General features: G+C 32.0%; 1 protein-coding gene across 1 annotated transcript in view; it reads left to right on the plus strand.

Annotated features, from left to right (window-relative positions):
* LOC142342704 (ubiquinone biosynthesis O-methyltransferase-like) overlaps window positions 1–15,201 on the plus strand; it is a 175,751-nt gene extending 160,550 nt beyond the window's left edge. The window contains exon 4 of the mRNA XM_075394216.1: window positions 14,504–15,201. Coding sequence (XP_075250331.1) covers window positions 14,504–14,824 — 321 coding nt within the window. The 3' untranslated portion in view covers window positions 14,825–15,201. The remainder of the gene's footprint in view (window positions 1–14,503) is intronic.
* Window positions 15,202–15,980: the final 779 nt, after the last annotated feature.

Below are 15,980 nucleotides of genomic sequence, written 5' to 3' on the forward strand. Positions count from 1 at the left end.
AATGCCTTTGAACTTGTGAAGTGTGAAGAAAAAGTTAATATTTGCTACGTTACGTAACGCTCAAATGAACTCCTCGTTATAGAAAGCTTTAGCTGCATAAAAGAGAAAGTTCATTTGAAGTGGTTTCTGAAGAGATTTATGAAGGTTTAAAGATGCATGAAGTTTATAAATTTGCAGAAGTGTTTATGGCATGTATTTCAATGGTTATGCTTTGCTTGAAATCTTAACGTTAAAACTTTAAAAGCAGATTTAAAGGAAATGCGCCCAACCGCAAAAAATGAAGCCCAATTTTCGTCTTCAGATGGATAAGAAGGTGACAATAAACAAACAAATTCTGTCCTCAATCTGCGAAAATTCGAGGTTTCTTGAAATTTTGCGGACTAACAATAATAGCTGCATGATATTGCTGATTGTTTTGGTAGAAAATAAACTTAATAAGTAGACAGTTGGAAAAATAACGATTATCAGAGATTAAAAATCGAATTGTTGATAATTTTAGTACAAAACAAGCTACGAGTTATGTCCACTGAATTTAAATGATAGATATTAACCGATGGAGTTGATATATGCCAGAAAAGAGCTTAAATTTGTACAGCATTTTATGTATAGAAACCTCTAAAGCGTTTTGGAAAGCTTTTTAAATTCGAGTTTCCTGAAGGATTATTCTCGCTATAAAAGTTTCTGTGCTAGAAATTGATAATTTCAATGTGTAACTGTTAGGTTTTACTTGCAAGGTTTTTAAGATGTGAAGTTAAATTCAATAAAGCCTGACACATTGAAAGGAATAGTACCCGCTGTTTTGCTTACTGCTTCTTGAGTTTATAGCAAGAATTCTAAATTTCCCATTTCTTGAGCAACTGTCGATTATTAGAGGGCAAAGAGGAACACTAACTAACAAAATTAACCATTGAGAAATCATTTTCCCGAAACATTGACTTTCAAAAACAGACAGTAGATGCTTCAAAAAACTTTAAATTTACTCAATGTGCATAATTCTTGAAGTTGAACAAGTTTTCTGAGAATTTCGACCGCCCCAAAAAGTTATAGGAAGCTGAAGTAATTTCAGCCCCAGTGTCTCAAAATTCGAAGTTTGATATATTTGTTCCGACGCTCTTTGGTGGGGGAAGAACTAAATGTTTAAATAATTCAGTATAATTGTTTTGTTTACTTTGAAATATAAAACATGATTGATAAATTGTCTTCTTATGCTTTGTGGGCTGTTTTTTGGTCCGATAAATTACTTTTTACTGAAAACGATTATTAATATTGGAAAACGATTGGTAATATTTTTCTGCACATTTTTTTCTAAGTTTGTGAAAATATAGAAAAAAATCTAGGCACCTTCTTCTTAAACTGAAAAGTGAATATTTCGAGTAGAGTAACCTGGAATAAAGTTCTGACGGTTTTTTTGCCAAATATTATTTTCCGTCCAGTTTGCAGTGATTTTCAGCCATTTTTGTGCATTGCCAAAAACTCTTATGTTTTTAAGTTTTTCAGTTATACGATTGAAAGAGGCCCTCAACCATTGCGCTTACAATAATATTTGTTTGATTTTAATTGGATAAGTTTTTGTCTTTCTTACCGTCATGTTCTGATCAGCGGAAACATTCTAACATCATTTGACAATTAAGACAAACAGAGACAAATTCAGATCCAGATTGACAACATTTTAGTTTTGCAAGTTGTTGGGATAACTAGGAGAGACATATGAGTTTTAAATGATTTGAATAATTTTTCAAATAAAGTTGAGCTAGATAACACAAAATGTTTCTTGGAAAATTTTTTCAAAATAATACTGTTGCATGTACACTTAGTCTGAACCAGCATTGGTTGCAATGAAAAAACAAACTATAGTTGTATTATATTTGAAAAATAGTTGTATACTAAAATTGAGCTAAAATTTAGAATAAGAGGGTTTGGACCTTTGTGCATCGAATTTTGTCCGTCCCCTGCCCAAATTCTGTCGCCCTTACATTAAATACTCAGATATAATTATGAAAATTTGACTATTGGATCGCTCTTGGTCAATTTTGTACAAACACATATGCAATTTTTGCGTTGTATGTGACATTTGAGCGCCTTGACAATGAAAGTTGTTGATTTTAGTTTAGATATTTTTAACAGTTCTTTTATAACTTGTGCACGTTTTTTCACCAGGTGGCAACTAACTTCAAAGAAGCCCTGAATTTGGTCCCATGTTATCGTTTCTGGTGGTTTGCGCTTTAACTGAAGAATTTTCTGGGAATTTTGACCTCACTAAATAGCTATAGGAAGCTGAAATAATTGCAGTCCCAGTGTCTCAAAATTCGAAATTTGATATGTTTGTTCCAACGCTTTTTGGTGGGGAAGAACTTAATGTTTAGGTAATTCATTATAACTGTTTTGTTTTTGAAATATAAAACCTGATTGATAAATTGTTTTGTCTGCCTTGTTATGCTTTGTGGACTGTTTTTTGTTCCAAAACTTTGTTTTTTACTGAAAACTATTGTCTGGTCAAACGTTTTTTGCACATTTTTCTCTGAATTTGTGAAAATATTTTACTGCAATAACTGTTAGCACTTTCTTCTTAAACTGAAAAGTGGATATTTCGAGTAGAGTAATCTGGAATAAAGTTCTGACGGTTGCTTTGCCAAATAATACTAATTTTTATCCATTTTGCAATGATTTTCAGCCATTTTGTGCGCATTGCGAAAAACTCAATTTTTAAGTTTTCCAGCTATATGACTGCAAAAGGCTTTCAACCATTGCGGTAACAGTAATATTTGCTTGATTTTGATTGGATAAGTTTTTGTCTTTCTTACCCTAATGTTCTGATAAGCGGAAACATTCTAACCTCATTTGACAATTAAGACAAACACAGACAAAGTCAGATCAAGTTTGTTGGGATAACGTGGAGAGACATATGATTTTTAAATGATTTAAATAATTTTTCGAATAAAGTTGTGCTAGATAACACAAAATGTTTCTGGAAAATTTTTTTTCCAAATAATACTGTTGCATGCACACTCAGTCTGAACCAGCATTGGTTGCAATGAAAAAACAAACAATAATTGTATTATATTTGACAAAAATTGAGCTAAAATTTAGAATAAGAGGGTTCAAACCTTTGTGCATCGATTTTTGTCCGTCCCCTGCCCAAATTCTGTCGTCCTTACCTTAATTACTGATATAATTATGAAAATTTGACTCTTGGATCATTCTTGGTCAATTTTGTACAAAAATATTTGCAATTTTGCGTTGTATGTGACATTTAAGCGCCTTGACAATGAAATATGTTGATTTTAGTTTAGATATTTTTAACAGTTCTTTTATAACTTGTGCACGTTTTTTCACCAGGTGGCAACTAACTTTAGAAGCACTGAATTTGGTCCCATGTTATTGTTTCTGGTGACTTGCGCTTTAACTGAAGAATTTTGTGAGAATTTCGACCGCACTAAATAGCTATAGGAAGCTGAAATAATTGCAGTCCCAGTATCACAAAATTCGAAATTTGATAAATTTGTTCCAACGCTTTTTAGTGGGGGAAGAACTTAATGTTTAGGTAATTCATTATAATTGTTTTGTTCTACTTTGAAATAAAACATGATTGATAAATTGTTTTGTCCGTCTTTTTATGCTTTGTGGACAGTTTTTTGTTCCAAAACTTTGTTTTTTACTGAAAACAATTGTCTGGTCAAACGTTTTTTTGCACATTTTTCTCTGAATTTGTGATATTTTACTGCAAGAACTGTTGGCACTTTCTTCTTAAACTGTAAAGGGGATATTTCGAGTAATCTGGAACAAAGTTCTGACGGTTCTTTTGCCAAATAATACTAATTTTTATCCATTTTGCAATGATTTTCAGCCATTATTTGCGCATTGCGGAAAACTCAATTTTTAATTTTTCCAGCTATATGACTGCAAAAGGCCTTCAACCATTGCGCTTACAGTTATATTTGCTTGATTTTGATTGGATAAGTCTTTGTCTTTCTTACCGTAATGTTCTGATAAGCGGAAACTTTCTTACATCATTTGACTATTAAGACAAACACAGACAAAGTCAGATCGAGATTGACAACTTTTTAGTTTTGCAAGTTGTTGGGATAACTAGGAGAGACATATGAGTATTAAATGATTTTAATAATTTTCCGAATAAAGTTGAGCTAGATAACACAAAGTTTTTCTGGAAATTTTTTTTTTCAAAATAATACTGTTGCATGTACACTAAGTCTGAATTAGCATTGGTTGCAATGAAAAAATAAACTATAGTTGTTTTATATTTGCCAAAATTTAGCTAAAATTTAGAATAAGAGGGTTTGGACCTTTGTGCATCGAATTTTGTCCGTCCCCTGCCCACTTTTTGTCGCCCTTACATTAAATACTCAGATATAATTATAAAAATTTGACTCTTGGATCATTCTTAGTCAATTTTGTACAAACACATTTGCAATTATTGCGTTGTATGTGACATTTGAGCGCCTTGACAATGAAAGATGTTGATTTTAATTTAGATATTTGTAACAGTTTTTTTATAACTTGTGCACGTTTTTTCACCAGGTGGCAACTAACTTCAAAGAAGCACTGAATTTGGTCCCATGTTATCGTTTCTGGTGATTTGCGCTTTAACTGAAGAATTTTCTGAGAATTTCGGCCGCCTTAAATAGCTATAGGAAGCTGAAATAATTGCAGTCCCAGTATCTCAAAATTTGAAATTTGATAAATTTGTTCCAACGCTTTTTAGTGGGGGAAGAACTTAATGTTTAGGTAATTCATTATAATTGTTTTGTTCTACTTTGAAATAAAACATGATTGATAAATTGTTTTGTCTGTCTTTTTATGCTTTGTGGACAATTTTTTGTTCCAAAACTTTGTTTTTTACTGAAAACAATTGTCTGGTCAAACGTTTTTTTGCACATTTTTCTCTGAATTTGTGATATTTTACTGCAAGAACTGTTGGCACTTTCTTCTTAAACTGAAAAGTGGATATTTCGAGTAGAGTAATCTGGAACAAAGTTCTGACGGTTCTTTTGCCAAATAATACTAATTTTTATCCATTTTTCAATGATTTTCAACCATTTTTTGCGCATTGTGGAGAATTAAACTCAATTTTTAAGTTTTCCAGCTATATGACTGCAAAAGGCCTTCAACAATTGCGCTTACAGTTATATTTGCTTGATTTTGATTGGATAAGTCTTTGTCTTTCTTACCGTAATGTTCTGATAAGCGGAAACATTCTAACCTCATTTGACAATTAAGACAAACACAGGCAAAGTCAGATCGATTTTGTTGGGATAACTTGGAGAGACATATGAGTTTTAAATGATTTAGATAATTTTTCGAATAAAGTTGTGCTAGATAACACAAAATGTTTCTTGAAAAAATTTTTTTCCAAATAATACTGTTGCATGTACACTAAGTCTGAACCAGCATTGGTTGCAATGAAAAAACAAACAATAGTTGTATTATATTTGACAAAAATTGAGCTAAAATTTAGAATAAGAGGGTTCAAACCTTTGTGCATCGATTTTTGTCCGTCCCCTGCCCAAATTCTGTCGTCCTTACCTTAATTACTCAGATATAATTATGAAAATTTGACTCTTGGATCATTCTTGGTCAATTTTGTACAAACACATTTGCAATTTTGCGTTGTATGTGACAATTAAGCGCCTTGACAATGAAAGATGTTGATTTTAGTTTAGATATTTTTAACAGTTCTTTTTATAACTTGTGCACGTTTTTTCACTAGGTGGCAACTAACTTTAAAGAAGCACTGAATTTGGTCCCATGTTATCGTTTCTGGTGATTTGCGCTTTAACTGAAGAAGTTTGTGAGAATTTCGACCGCACTAAATAGCTATAGGAAGCTGAAATAATTGCAGTCCCAGTATCTCAAAATTCGAAATTTGATAAATTTGTTCCAACGCTTTTTAGTGGGGGAAGAACTTAATGTTTAGGTAATTCATTATAATTGTTTTGTTGTACTTCGAAATATAAAACATGATTGATAAATTGTTTTGTCTGTCTTATTATGCTTTGTAGACAGTTTTTTGTTCCAAAACTTTGTTTTTTACTGAAAACAATTGTCTGGTCAAACGTTTTTTTTTGCACATTTTTCTCTGAATTTGTGATATTTCACTGCAAGAACTGTTGGCACTTTCTTCTTAAACTGAAAAGTGGATATTTCGAGTAGAGTAATCTGGAACAAAGTTCTGACGGTTCTTTTGCCAAATAATACTAATTTTTATCCATTTTTCAATGATTTTCAGCCATTTTTTGCGCATTGCGGAGAATTAAACTCAATTTTTAAGTTTTCCAGCTATATGACTGCAAAAGGCCTTCAACCATGCGCTTACAGTTATATTTGCTTGATTTTTTTGGATAAGTCTTTCTCTTTCTTACCGTAATGTTCTGATAAGCGGAAACATTCTTACATCATTTGACTATTAAGACAAACACAGGCAAAGTCAGATCGAGATTGACAACCTTTTAGTTTTGCAAGTTGTTGGGATAACTAGGAGAGACATATGAGTTTTAAATGATTTTAATAATTTTCCGAATAAAGTTGAGCTAGATAACACAAAATTTTTCTGGAATTTTTTTTAAAAATAATACTGTTGCATGTACACTAAGTCTGAACGAGCATTGGTTGCAATGAAAAAATAAACTATAGTTGTTTTATATTTGACAAAAATTGAGCTAAAATTTAGAATAAGAGGGTTTGGACCTTTGTGCATCGAATTTTGTCCGTCCCCTGCCCAAATTTTGTCGCCCTTACATAAAATACTCAGATATAATTATAAAAATTTGACTCCTGGATCATTCTTAGTCAATTTTGTACAAACACATTTGCAATTTTTGCGTTGTATGTGACATTTGAGCGCCTTGACAATGAAAGATGTTGATTTTAATTTAGATATTTTTAACAGTTTTTTTATAACTTGTGCACGTTTTTTCACCAGGTGGCAACTAACTTCAAAGAAGCACTGAATTTGGTCCCATGTTATCGTTTCTGGTGATTTGCGCTTTAACTGAAGAATTTTGTGAGAATTTCGACCGCACTAAATAGCTATAGGAAGCTGAAATAATTGCAGTCCCAGTATCTCAAAATTTGAAATTTGTTCCAACGCTTTTTAGTGGGGGAAGAACTTAATGTTTAGGTAATTCATTATAATTGTTTTGTTCTACTTTGAAATATAAAACATGATTGATAAATTGTTTTGTCTGTCTTTTTATGCTTTGTGGACAGTTTTTTGTTCCAAAACTTTGTTTTTTACTGAAAACTATTGTCTGGTCAAACGTTTTTTGCACATTTTTCTCTGAATTTGTGAAAATATTTTACTGCCATAACTGTTGGCACTTTCTTCTTAAACTGAAAAGTGGATATTTCAAGTAGAGTAATCTGGAACAAAGTTTTGACGGTTCTTTTGCCAAATAATACTAATTTTTATCCATTTTTCAATGATTTTCAGCCATTTTTTGCGCATTGCGGAGAATTAAACTCAATTTTTAAGTTTTCCAGCTATATGACTGCAAAAGGCCTTCAACCATGCGCTTACAGTTATATTTGCTTGATTTTTTTGGATAAGTCTTTCTCTTTCTTACCGTAATGTTCTGATAAGCGGAAACATTCTTACATCATTTGACTATTAAGACAAACACAGGCAAAGTCAGATCGAGATTGACAACCTTTTAGTTTTGCAAGTTGTTGGGATAACTAGGAGAGACATATGAGTTTTAAATGATTTTAATAATTTTCCGAATAAAGTTGAGCTAGATAACACAAAATTTTTCTGGAATTTTTTTTAAAAATAATACTGTTGCATGTACACTAAGTCTGAACGAGCATTGGTTGCAATGAAAAAATAAACTATAGTTGTTTTATATTTGACAAAAATTGAGCTAAAATTTAGAATAAGAGGGTTTGGACCTTTGTGCATCGAATTTTGTCCGTCCCCTGCCCAAATTTTGTCGCCCTTACATAAAATACTCAGATATAATTATAAAAATTTGACTCTTGGATCATTCTTAGTCAATTTTGTACAAACACATTTGCAATTTTTGCGTTGTATGTGACATTTGAGCGCCTTGACAATGAAAGATGTTGATTTTAATTTAGATATTTTTAACAGTTTTTTTATAACTTGTGCACGTTTTTTCACCAGGTGGCAACTAACTTCAAAGAAGCACTGAATTTGGTCCCATGTTATCGTTTCTGGTGATTTGCGCTTTAACTGAAGAATTTTGTGAGAATTTCGACCGCACTAAATAGCTATAGGAAGCTGAAATAATTGCAGTCCCAGTATCTCAAAATTTGAAATTTGTTCCAACGCTTTTTAGTGGGGGAAGAACTTAATGTTTAGGTAATTCATTATAATTGTTTTGTTCTACTTTGAAATATAAAACATGATTGATAAATTGTTTTGTCTGTCTTTTTATGCTTTGTGGACAGTTTTTTGTTCCAAAACTTTGTTTTTTACTGAAAACTATTGTCTGGTCAAACGTTTTTTGCACATTTTTCTCTGAATTTGTGAAAATATTTTACTGCCATAACTGTTGGCACTTTCTTCTTAAACTGAAAAGTGGATATTTCAAGTAGAGTAATCTGGAACAAAGTTTTGACGGTTCTTTTGCCAAATAATACTAATTTTTATCCATTTTTCAATGATTTTCAGCCATTTTTTGCGCATTGCGGAAAACTAAACTCAATTTTTAAGTTTTCCAGCTATATGACCGCAAAAGGGCTTCAACCATTGCGCTTACAGTTATATTTGCTTGATTTTGATTCCTTAAGTCTTTGTCTTTCTTACCGTATTGTTCTGATAAGCTGAAACATTTTTACATCATTTGACCATTAAGACAAACACAGACAAAGTCAGATCGAGATTGACAACTTTTTAGTTTTGCAAGTTGTTGGGATAACTACGAGAGACATATGAGTTTTAAATGATTTAAATATTTTTCCGAATAAATTTGAGCTAGATAACACAAAATGTTTCTGGAAATTTTTTTTTCAAAATAATACTGTTGCAAGTCTGAACCAGCAATTGTTGCAATGAAAAAATAAACTATAGTTGTTTTATATTTGACAAAAATTGAGCTAAAATTTAGAATAAGAGGGTTTGGGCCTTTGTGCATTGAATTTTGTCCGTCCCCTGCCCAATTTTTGTCGACCATACATTAAATACTCAGATATAATTATAACAAATTTGACTCTTGGATCATTCTTGGTCAATTTTGTACAAACACATTTGCAATTTTTGCGTTGTATGTGACATTTAAGCGCCTTGACAATGAAAGATGTTGATTTTAGTTTAGATATTTTTAACAGTTTTTTTATAACTTGTGCACGTTTTTTCACCAGGTGGCAACTAACTTTAAAGAAGCGCTGAATTTGGTCCCATTTTATCGTTTCTGGTGATTTGCGCTTTTACTGAAGAATTTTCTGAGAATATCGACCGCACTAAGTAGCTATAGGAAGCTGAAATAATTGCAGTCCCAGTGTCTCAAATCTCGAAATTTGATATATTTGTTCCAACGCTTTTTAGTGGGGGAAGAACTTAATGTTTAGGTAATTCATTATAATTGTTTTGTTCTACTTTGAAATATAAAACATGATTGATAAATTGTTTTGTCTGTCTTTTTATGCTTTGTGGACAGTTTTTTGTTCCAAAACTTTGTTTTTTACTGAAAACTATTGTCTGGTCAAACGTTTTTTGCACATTTTTCTCTGAATTTGTGAAAATATTTTACTGCCATAACTGTTGGCACTTTCTTCTTAAACTGAAAAGTGGATATTTCAAGTAGAGTAATCTGGAACAAAGTTTTGACGGTTCTTTTGCCAAATAATACTAATTTTTATCCATTTTGCAATGATTTTCAGCCATTTTTTGCGCATTGCGAAAAACTCAATTTTTAAGTTTTCCAGCTATCTGACTGCAAAAGGCCTTCAACCACTGCGCTTACAGTTATATTTGCTTGATTTTGATTGGATAAGTCTTTGTCTTTCTTACCGTAATGTTCTGATAAGCGGAAACATTTTTACATCATTTGACTATTAAGACAAACACAGACAAAGTCACTTCGAGATTGACAACTTTTTAGTTTTGCAAGTTGTTGGGATAACTACGAGAGACATATGAGTTTTAAATGATTTAAATATTTTTCCGAATAAAGTTGAGCTAGAAAACACAAAATGTTTCTGGAAATTTTTTTTTCAAAATAATACTGTTGCATGTACACTAAGTCTGAACCAGCATTGATTGCAATGAAAAAATAAACTATAGTTGTTTTATATTTGACAAAAATTGAGCTAAAATTTAGAATAAGAGGGTTGGGACCTTTGTGCATTGAATTTTGTCCGTCTCCTGCCCAAATTTTGTCGCCCATACATTAAATACTCAGATATAATTATGAAAATTTTGACTCTTGGATCATTCTTGGTCAATTTTGTACAAACACATTTGCAATTTTTACGTTGCATGTGACATTTAAGCGCCTTGACAATAAAAGATATTGATTTTAGTTTAGATATCTTTGACAGTTTTTTTATAACTTGTGCACGTTTTTTTCACCAGGTTGTAACTAACTTTAAAGAAGCACTGAATTTGGTCCCATGTTATCATTTCTGGTGATTTGCGGTTTAACTGAAGAATTTTCTGAGATTTTTGACCGCACTAAATAGCTATAGAAAGCTGAAATAATTGCAGTCTCAGTGTCTCAAAATTCGAAATTGGATATATTTGTTCCAACGCTTTTTGGTTGGGGAAGAACTTATTGTTTAGGTATTTCATTATAATTATTTTGTTTTACTTTGAAAAATAAAACCTGATTGATAAATTGTTTTGTCTGCCTTATTATGCTTTGTGGACTGTTTTTTGTTCCAAAACTTTGTTTTTTACTGAAAACTATTGTCTGGTCAAACGTTTTTTGCACATTTTTCTCTGAATTTGTGAAAATATTTTACTGCAATAACTGTTGGCACTTTCTTCTTAAACTGAAAAGTGGATATTTCGAGTAGAGTAATCTGGAATAAAAATCTAACGGTTGCTTTGCCAAATAATACTAATTTTTATCCATTTTGCAATGATTTTCAGCCATTTTTTGCGCATTGCGAAAAACTCAATTTTTAAGTTTTCCAGCTATCTGACTGCAAAAGGCCTTCAACCACTGCGCTTACAGTTATATTTGCTTGATTTTGATTGGATAAGTCTTTGTCTTTCTTACCGTAATGTTCTGATAAGCGGAAACATTCTAACATCATTTGACAATTAAGATAAACACAGGCAAAGTCAGATTGAGATTGACAACTTTTTAGTTTTGCAAGCTGTTGGGATAACTACGAGAGACATATGAGTTTTAAATGATTTAAATATTTTTCCGAATAAAGTTGAGCTAGAAAACACAAAATGTTTCTGGAAATTTTTTTTTTCAAAATAATACTGTTGAATGTACACTAAGTCTGAACCAGCATTGATTGCAATGAAAAAATAAACTATAGTTGTTTTATATTTGACAAAAATTGAGCTAAAATTTAGAATAAGAGGGTTGGGACCTTTGTGCATTGAATTTTGTCCGTCTCCTGCCCAAATTTTGTCGCCCATACATTAAATACTCAGATATAATTTTAAAAAATTCGACTCTTGGATCATTCTTGGTCAATTTTGTACAAACACATTTGCAATTTTTACGTTGAATGTGACATTTAAGCGCCTTGACAATAAAAGATATTGATTTTAGTTTAGATATCTTTGACAGTTTTTTTATAACTTGTGCACGTTTTTTTCACCAGGTTGCAACTAACTTTAAAGAAGCACTGAATTTGGTCCCATGTTATCATTTCTGGTGATTTGCGGTTTAACTGAAGAATTTTCTGAGATTTTTGACCGCACTAAATAGCTATAGAAAGCTGAAATAATTGCAGTCTCAGTGTCTCAAAATTCGAAATTGGATATATTTGTTCCAACGCTTTTTGGTTGGGGAAGAACTTATTGTTTAGGTATTTCATTATAATTATTTTGTTTTACTTTGAAAAATAAAACCTGATTGATAAATTGTTTTGTCTGCCTTATTATGCTTTGTGGACTGTTTTTTGTTCCAAAACTTTGTTTTTTACTGAAAACTATTGTCTGGTCAAACGTTTTTTGCACATTTTTCTCTGAATTTGTGAAAATATTTTACTGCAATAACTGTTGGCACTTTCTTCTTAAACTGAAAAGTGGATATTTCGAGTAGAGTAATCTGGAATAAAAATCTAACGGTTGCTTTGCCAAATAATACTAATTTTTATCCATTTTGCAATGATTTTCAGCCATTTTTTGCGCATTGCGAAAAACTCAATTTTTAAGTTTTCCAGCTATCTGACTGCAAAAGGCCTTCAACCACTGCGCTTACAGTTATATTTGCTTGATTTTGATTGGATAAGTCTTTGTCTTTCTTACCGTAATGTTCTGATAAGCGGAAACATTCTAACATCATTTGACAATTAAGATAAACACAGGCAAAGTCAGATTGAGATTGACAACTTTTTAGTTTTGCAAGCTGTTGGGATAACTACGAGAGACATATGAGTTTTAAATGATTTAAATATTTTTCCGAATAAAGTTGAGCTAGAAAACACAAAATGTTTCTGGAAATTTTTTTTTTTCAAAATAATACTGTTGAATGTACACTAAGTCTGAACCAGCATTGATTGCAATGAAAAAATAAACTATAGTTGTTTTATATTTGACAAAAATTGAGCTAAAATTTAGAATAAGAGGGTTGGGACCTTTGTGCATTGAATTTTGTCCGTCTCCTGCCCAAATTTTGTCGCCCATACATTAAATACTCAGATATAATTTTAAAAAATTCGACTCTTGGATCATTCTTGGTCAATTTTGTACAAACACATTTGCAATTTTTACGTTGAATGTGACATTTAAGCGCCTTGACAATAAAAGATATTGATTTTAGTTTAGATATCTTTGACAGTTTTTTTATAACTTGTGCACGTTTTTTTCACCAGGTTGCAACTAACTTTAAAGAAGCACTGAATTTGGTCCCATGTTATCATTTCTGGTGATTTGCGGTTTAACTGAAGAATTTTCTGAGATTTTTGACCGCACTAAATAGCTATAGAAAGCTGAAATAATTGCAGTCTCAGTGTCTCAAAATTCGAAATTGGATATATTTGTTCCAACGCTTTTTGGTTGGGGAAGAACTTAATGTATAGGTAATTCATTATAATTATTTTGTTTTACTTTGAAAAATAAAACCTGATTGATAAATTGTTTTGTCTGCCTTATTATGCTTTGTGGACTGTTTTTTGTTCCAAAACTTTGTTTTTTACTGAAAACTATTGTCTGGTCAAACGTTTTTTGCACATTTTTCTCTGAATTTGTGAAAATATTTTACTGCAATAACTGTTGGCACTTTCTTCTTAAACTGAAAAGTGGATATTTCGAGTAGAGTAATCTGGAATAAAGTTCTGACGGTTGCTTTGCCAAATAATACTAATTTTTATCCATTTTGCAATGATTTTCAGCCATTTTTTGCGCATTGCGAAAAACTCAATTTTTAAGTTTTCCAGCTATCTGACTGCAAAAGGCCTTCAACCATTGCGCTTACAGTTATATTTGCTTGATTTTGATTCCTTAAGTCTTTGTCTTTCTTACCGTATTGTTCTGATAAGCTGAAACATTTTTACATCATTTGACTATTAAGACAAACACAGACAAAGTCACTTCGAGATTGACAACTTTTTAGTTTTGCAAGTTGTTGGGATAACTAGGAGGGACCTATGAGTTTTAAATGATATAAATAACTTTTCCAATAAAATTGAGCTAGATTTATACAAAATGTTCTGGATAACTTTTTTCAAAATAATACTTTTGCATGTACACTTAGTCTAAACCAGCATTGGTTGCAATGAAAAAAACAAATTATATTTGTATTATATTTGACAACAATTGAGCTAAAATTTAGAATAAGAGGGTTTGGACCTTTGTGCATCGAATTTTGTCCGTCCCCTGTTCAAAGTCTGTCGCTCTTATGGCATTTTTTGCGTTGTTTTGTGACATTTGTGACATGTTGACTTTAATTTAGATAATTTGTTATTTATAACGTGTGCACGTTGTATCACCAGTTGTCAACTAACATCGAAGAAGCACTGAAATTGGTTCCAGATTATCGTTTCTGGTGAATTGCGCTCTAACTGATTTTCCCTGTATTGAAATAGTTTTGTTGTTTTTCGGGCTCATAACTTGCATACGATTGATTTTTATTTGAAATAGGCGTGCATTGAATTGTGTAACCTGTTTTAAAGAAAGCGCTCGGTGGCCCAACAAAGCCGAATGCTCTTTGAAAAAATGATTCATTGCAAGCTGCAAAGTCCCATGAGTCAATTAGTTAAACTTGTTGAAATATGGTTTTCTCTTTCTTTTTTTTTGAAATTATAAAAACTAATCAATGTTTTTACAAAAATGAATTAATTTACTTAAGGTTTTCGCTTTATATGCTTTTTATACAAATCAGTTTTCTTTGTTCAGGTGTGTGAATCGGTTTTGAAGCCAGAAGGCAAACTCTTCATCACAACTTTGAACAGAACCCTCATTTCGTATATGTTCGGGATCGTTGCTGCTGAACACATTCTGAAAATAGTACCACCAGGGACCCACGAACACAATAAATTTGTCACGCCTGGAGAAATGAAGTCGATGTTGAAAACCAGTGGATTGCAAGTGCTAGATTGCAGGGGACTGATTTACAATCCAGTCTGCAATACCTGGACTTGGTCTAATCTATTTGATGCTATAAACTATGCATGTGTTGCTGTTAAACCAGCAGTTGACGAGACTTATACAAAATGATCATAGCTCAATTTAGCTCATTTCTAACAAGAGACGTTTCATGAATTGTTTTTTTTTGGGGGGGGGGGGTCAAATTGCGCCAGCTAGGTTGTGAGAATTATGTTAACTTGTAAGCACTGGCCTTTGACAAAATTTAGAAATTTGTTGTTCGTGAAACATCATTCATAGCCACTCCCCCCTTTACAATTGAATTATAATAGCTATAGCTCCTGTCACATTTTGACCAGAGAGCTGATTTTCACGCGAACGCCTAGTAAAAAAAAGCGGAGAGATCATGTACACATTTTCAAGATGAACGCTATAACTCTCTTGTTTTCTCATTTGATTGTTCTATAACGCTCCTTTTGTATTTCAATATGAAGACAACCTCCATTTTACTAAGCTGTTTTAAAGAAAGTTTGTGAGATCTTTAAAATATGTATTTCAAGAGCAGGTTGCAAAATTGATGTAGGGGATTGCAATAAGTCGAAGAATTAGGGATGTAAGGAAAAGTAACTCTTGTGCTGTCGCTGAAAAAATGCGGAGAGTAAAGTAACTCTTGTGCTGTCGCTGAACTTGACTCTCCGCATATTTTTTGTTTAAATTTCTTTATTTAATTGATCTCAAATTCAGTGTATGCCAATTCTTTGGTTTCTCTTGTTCTTTCTGATTAATAGCCGCACAGCGATAGCTGGGGCTATTATTGGCCTTCTCTTGGTTTTTTACAATTCAAAGAATTTTTACATTTCAAAGAATTTGAATTGTATTGGGGCGCTGTCTTTTTTTTTAAGATCTGTTCACACATTTTCATGATTTTTGAAGTCAAATTGGAGTAGTGATTTTGGTCACGCCGAAACAGGAAGTGGAGCGAAAAAGCGAGTGGTTTTGCGGCGTGAAATTTTTTTGCTCTAAATTTAAGTAGAGTGAGAAAAGGGTGTTTGAACAAAAATTCGCTTTCTCGCTAGTGGTTTTTTGTTCACATGCGGCAATTTCATTTTGATTTTTACTGTTTTTTCGATTTTTTGGATCGGATTTTTTTCTAAATGGTTTTCCCAATCCATTCATAGTCCGTTCTAGGTCTAGTTTTGTTTTTATTCAATGCAAATTCTTTTAATTGTGTGTCAGGACTTGTCCTGCTATGTTTTTTTATTTCGTCGTCATGATTTTTGTTACGACC

The sequence above is a fragment of the Convolutriloba macropyga genome, chromosome 7, assembly GCF_964194025.1.
Source record: "Convolutriloba macropyga chromosome 7, txConMacr16.3, whole genome shotgun sequence".
In the NCBI taxonomy this organism is placed as follows: Eukaryota; Metazoa; Xenacoelomorpha; order Acoela; family Convolutidae; genus Convolutriloba; species Convolutriloba macropyga.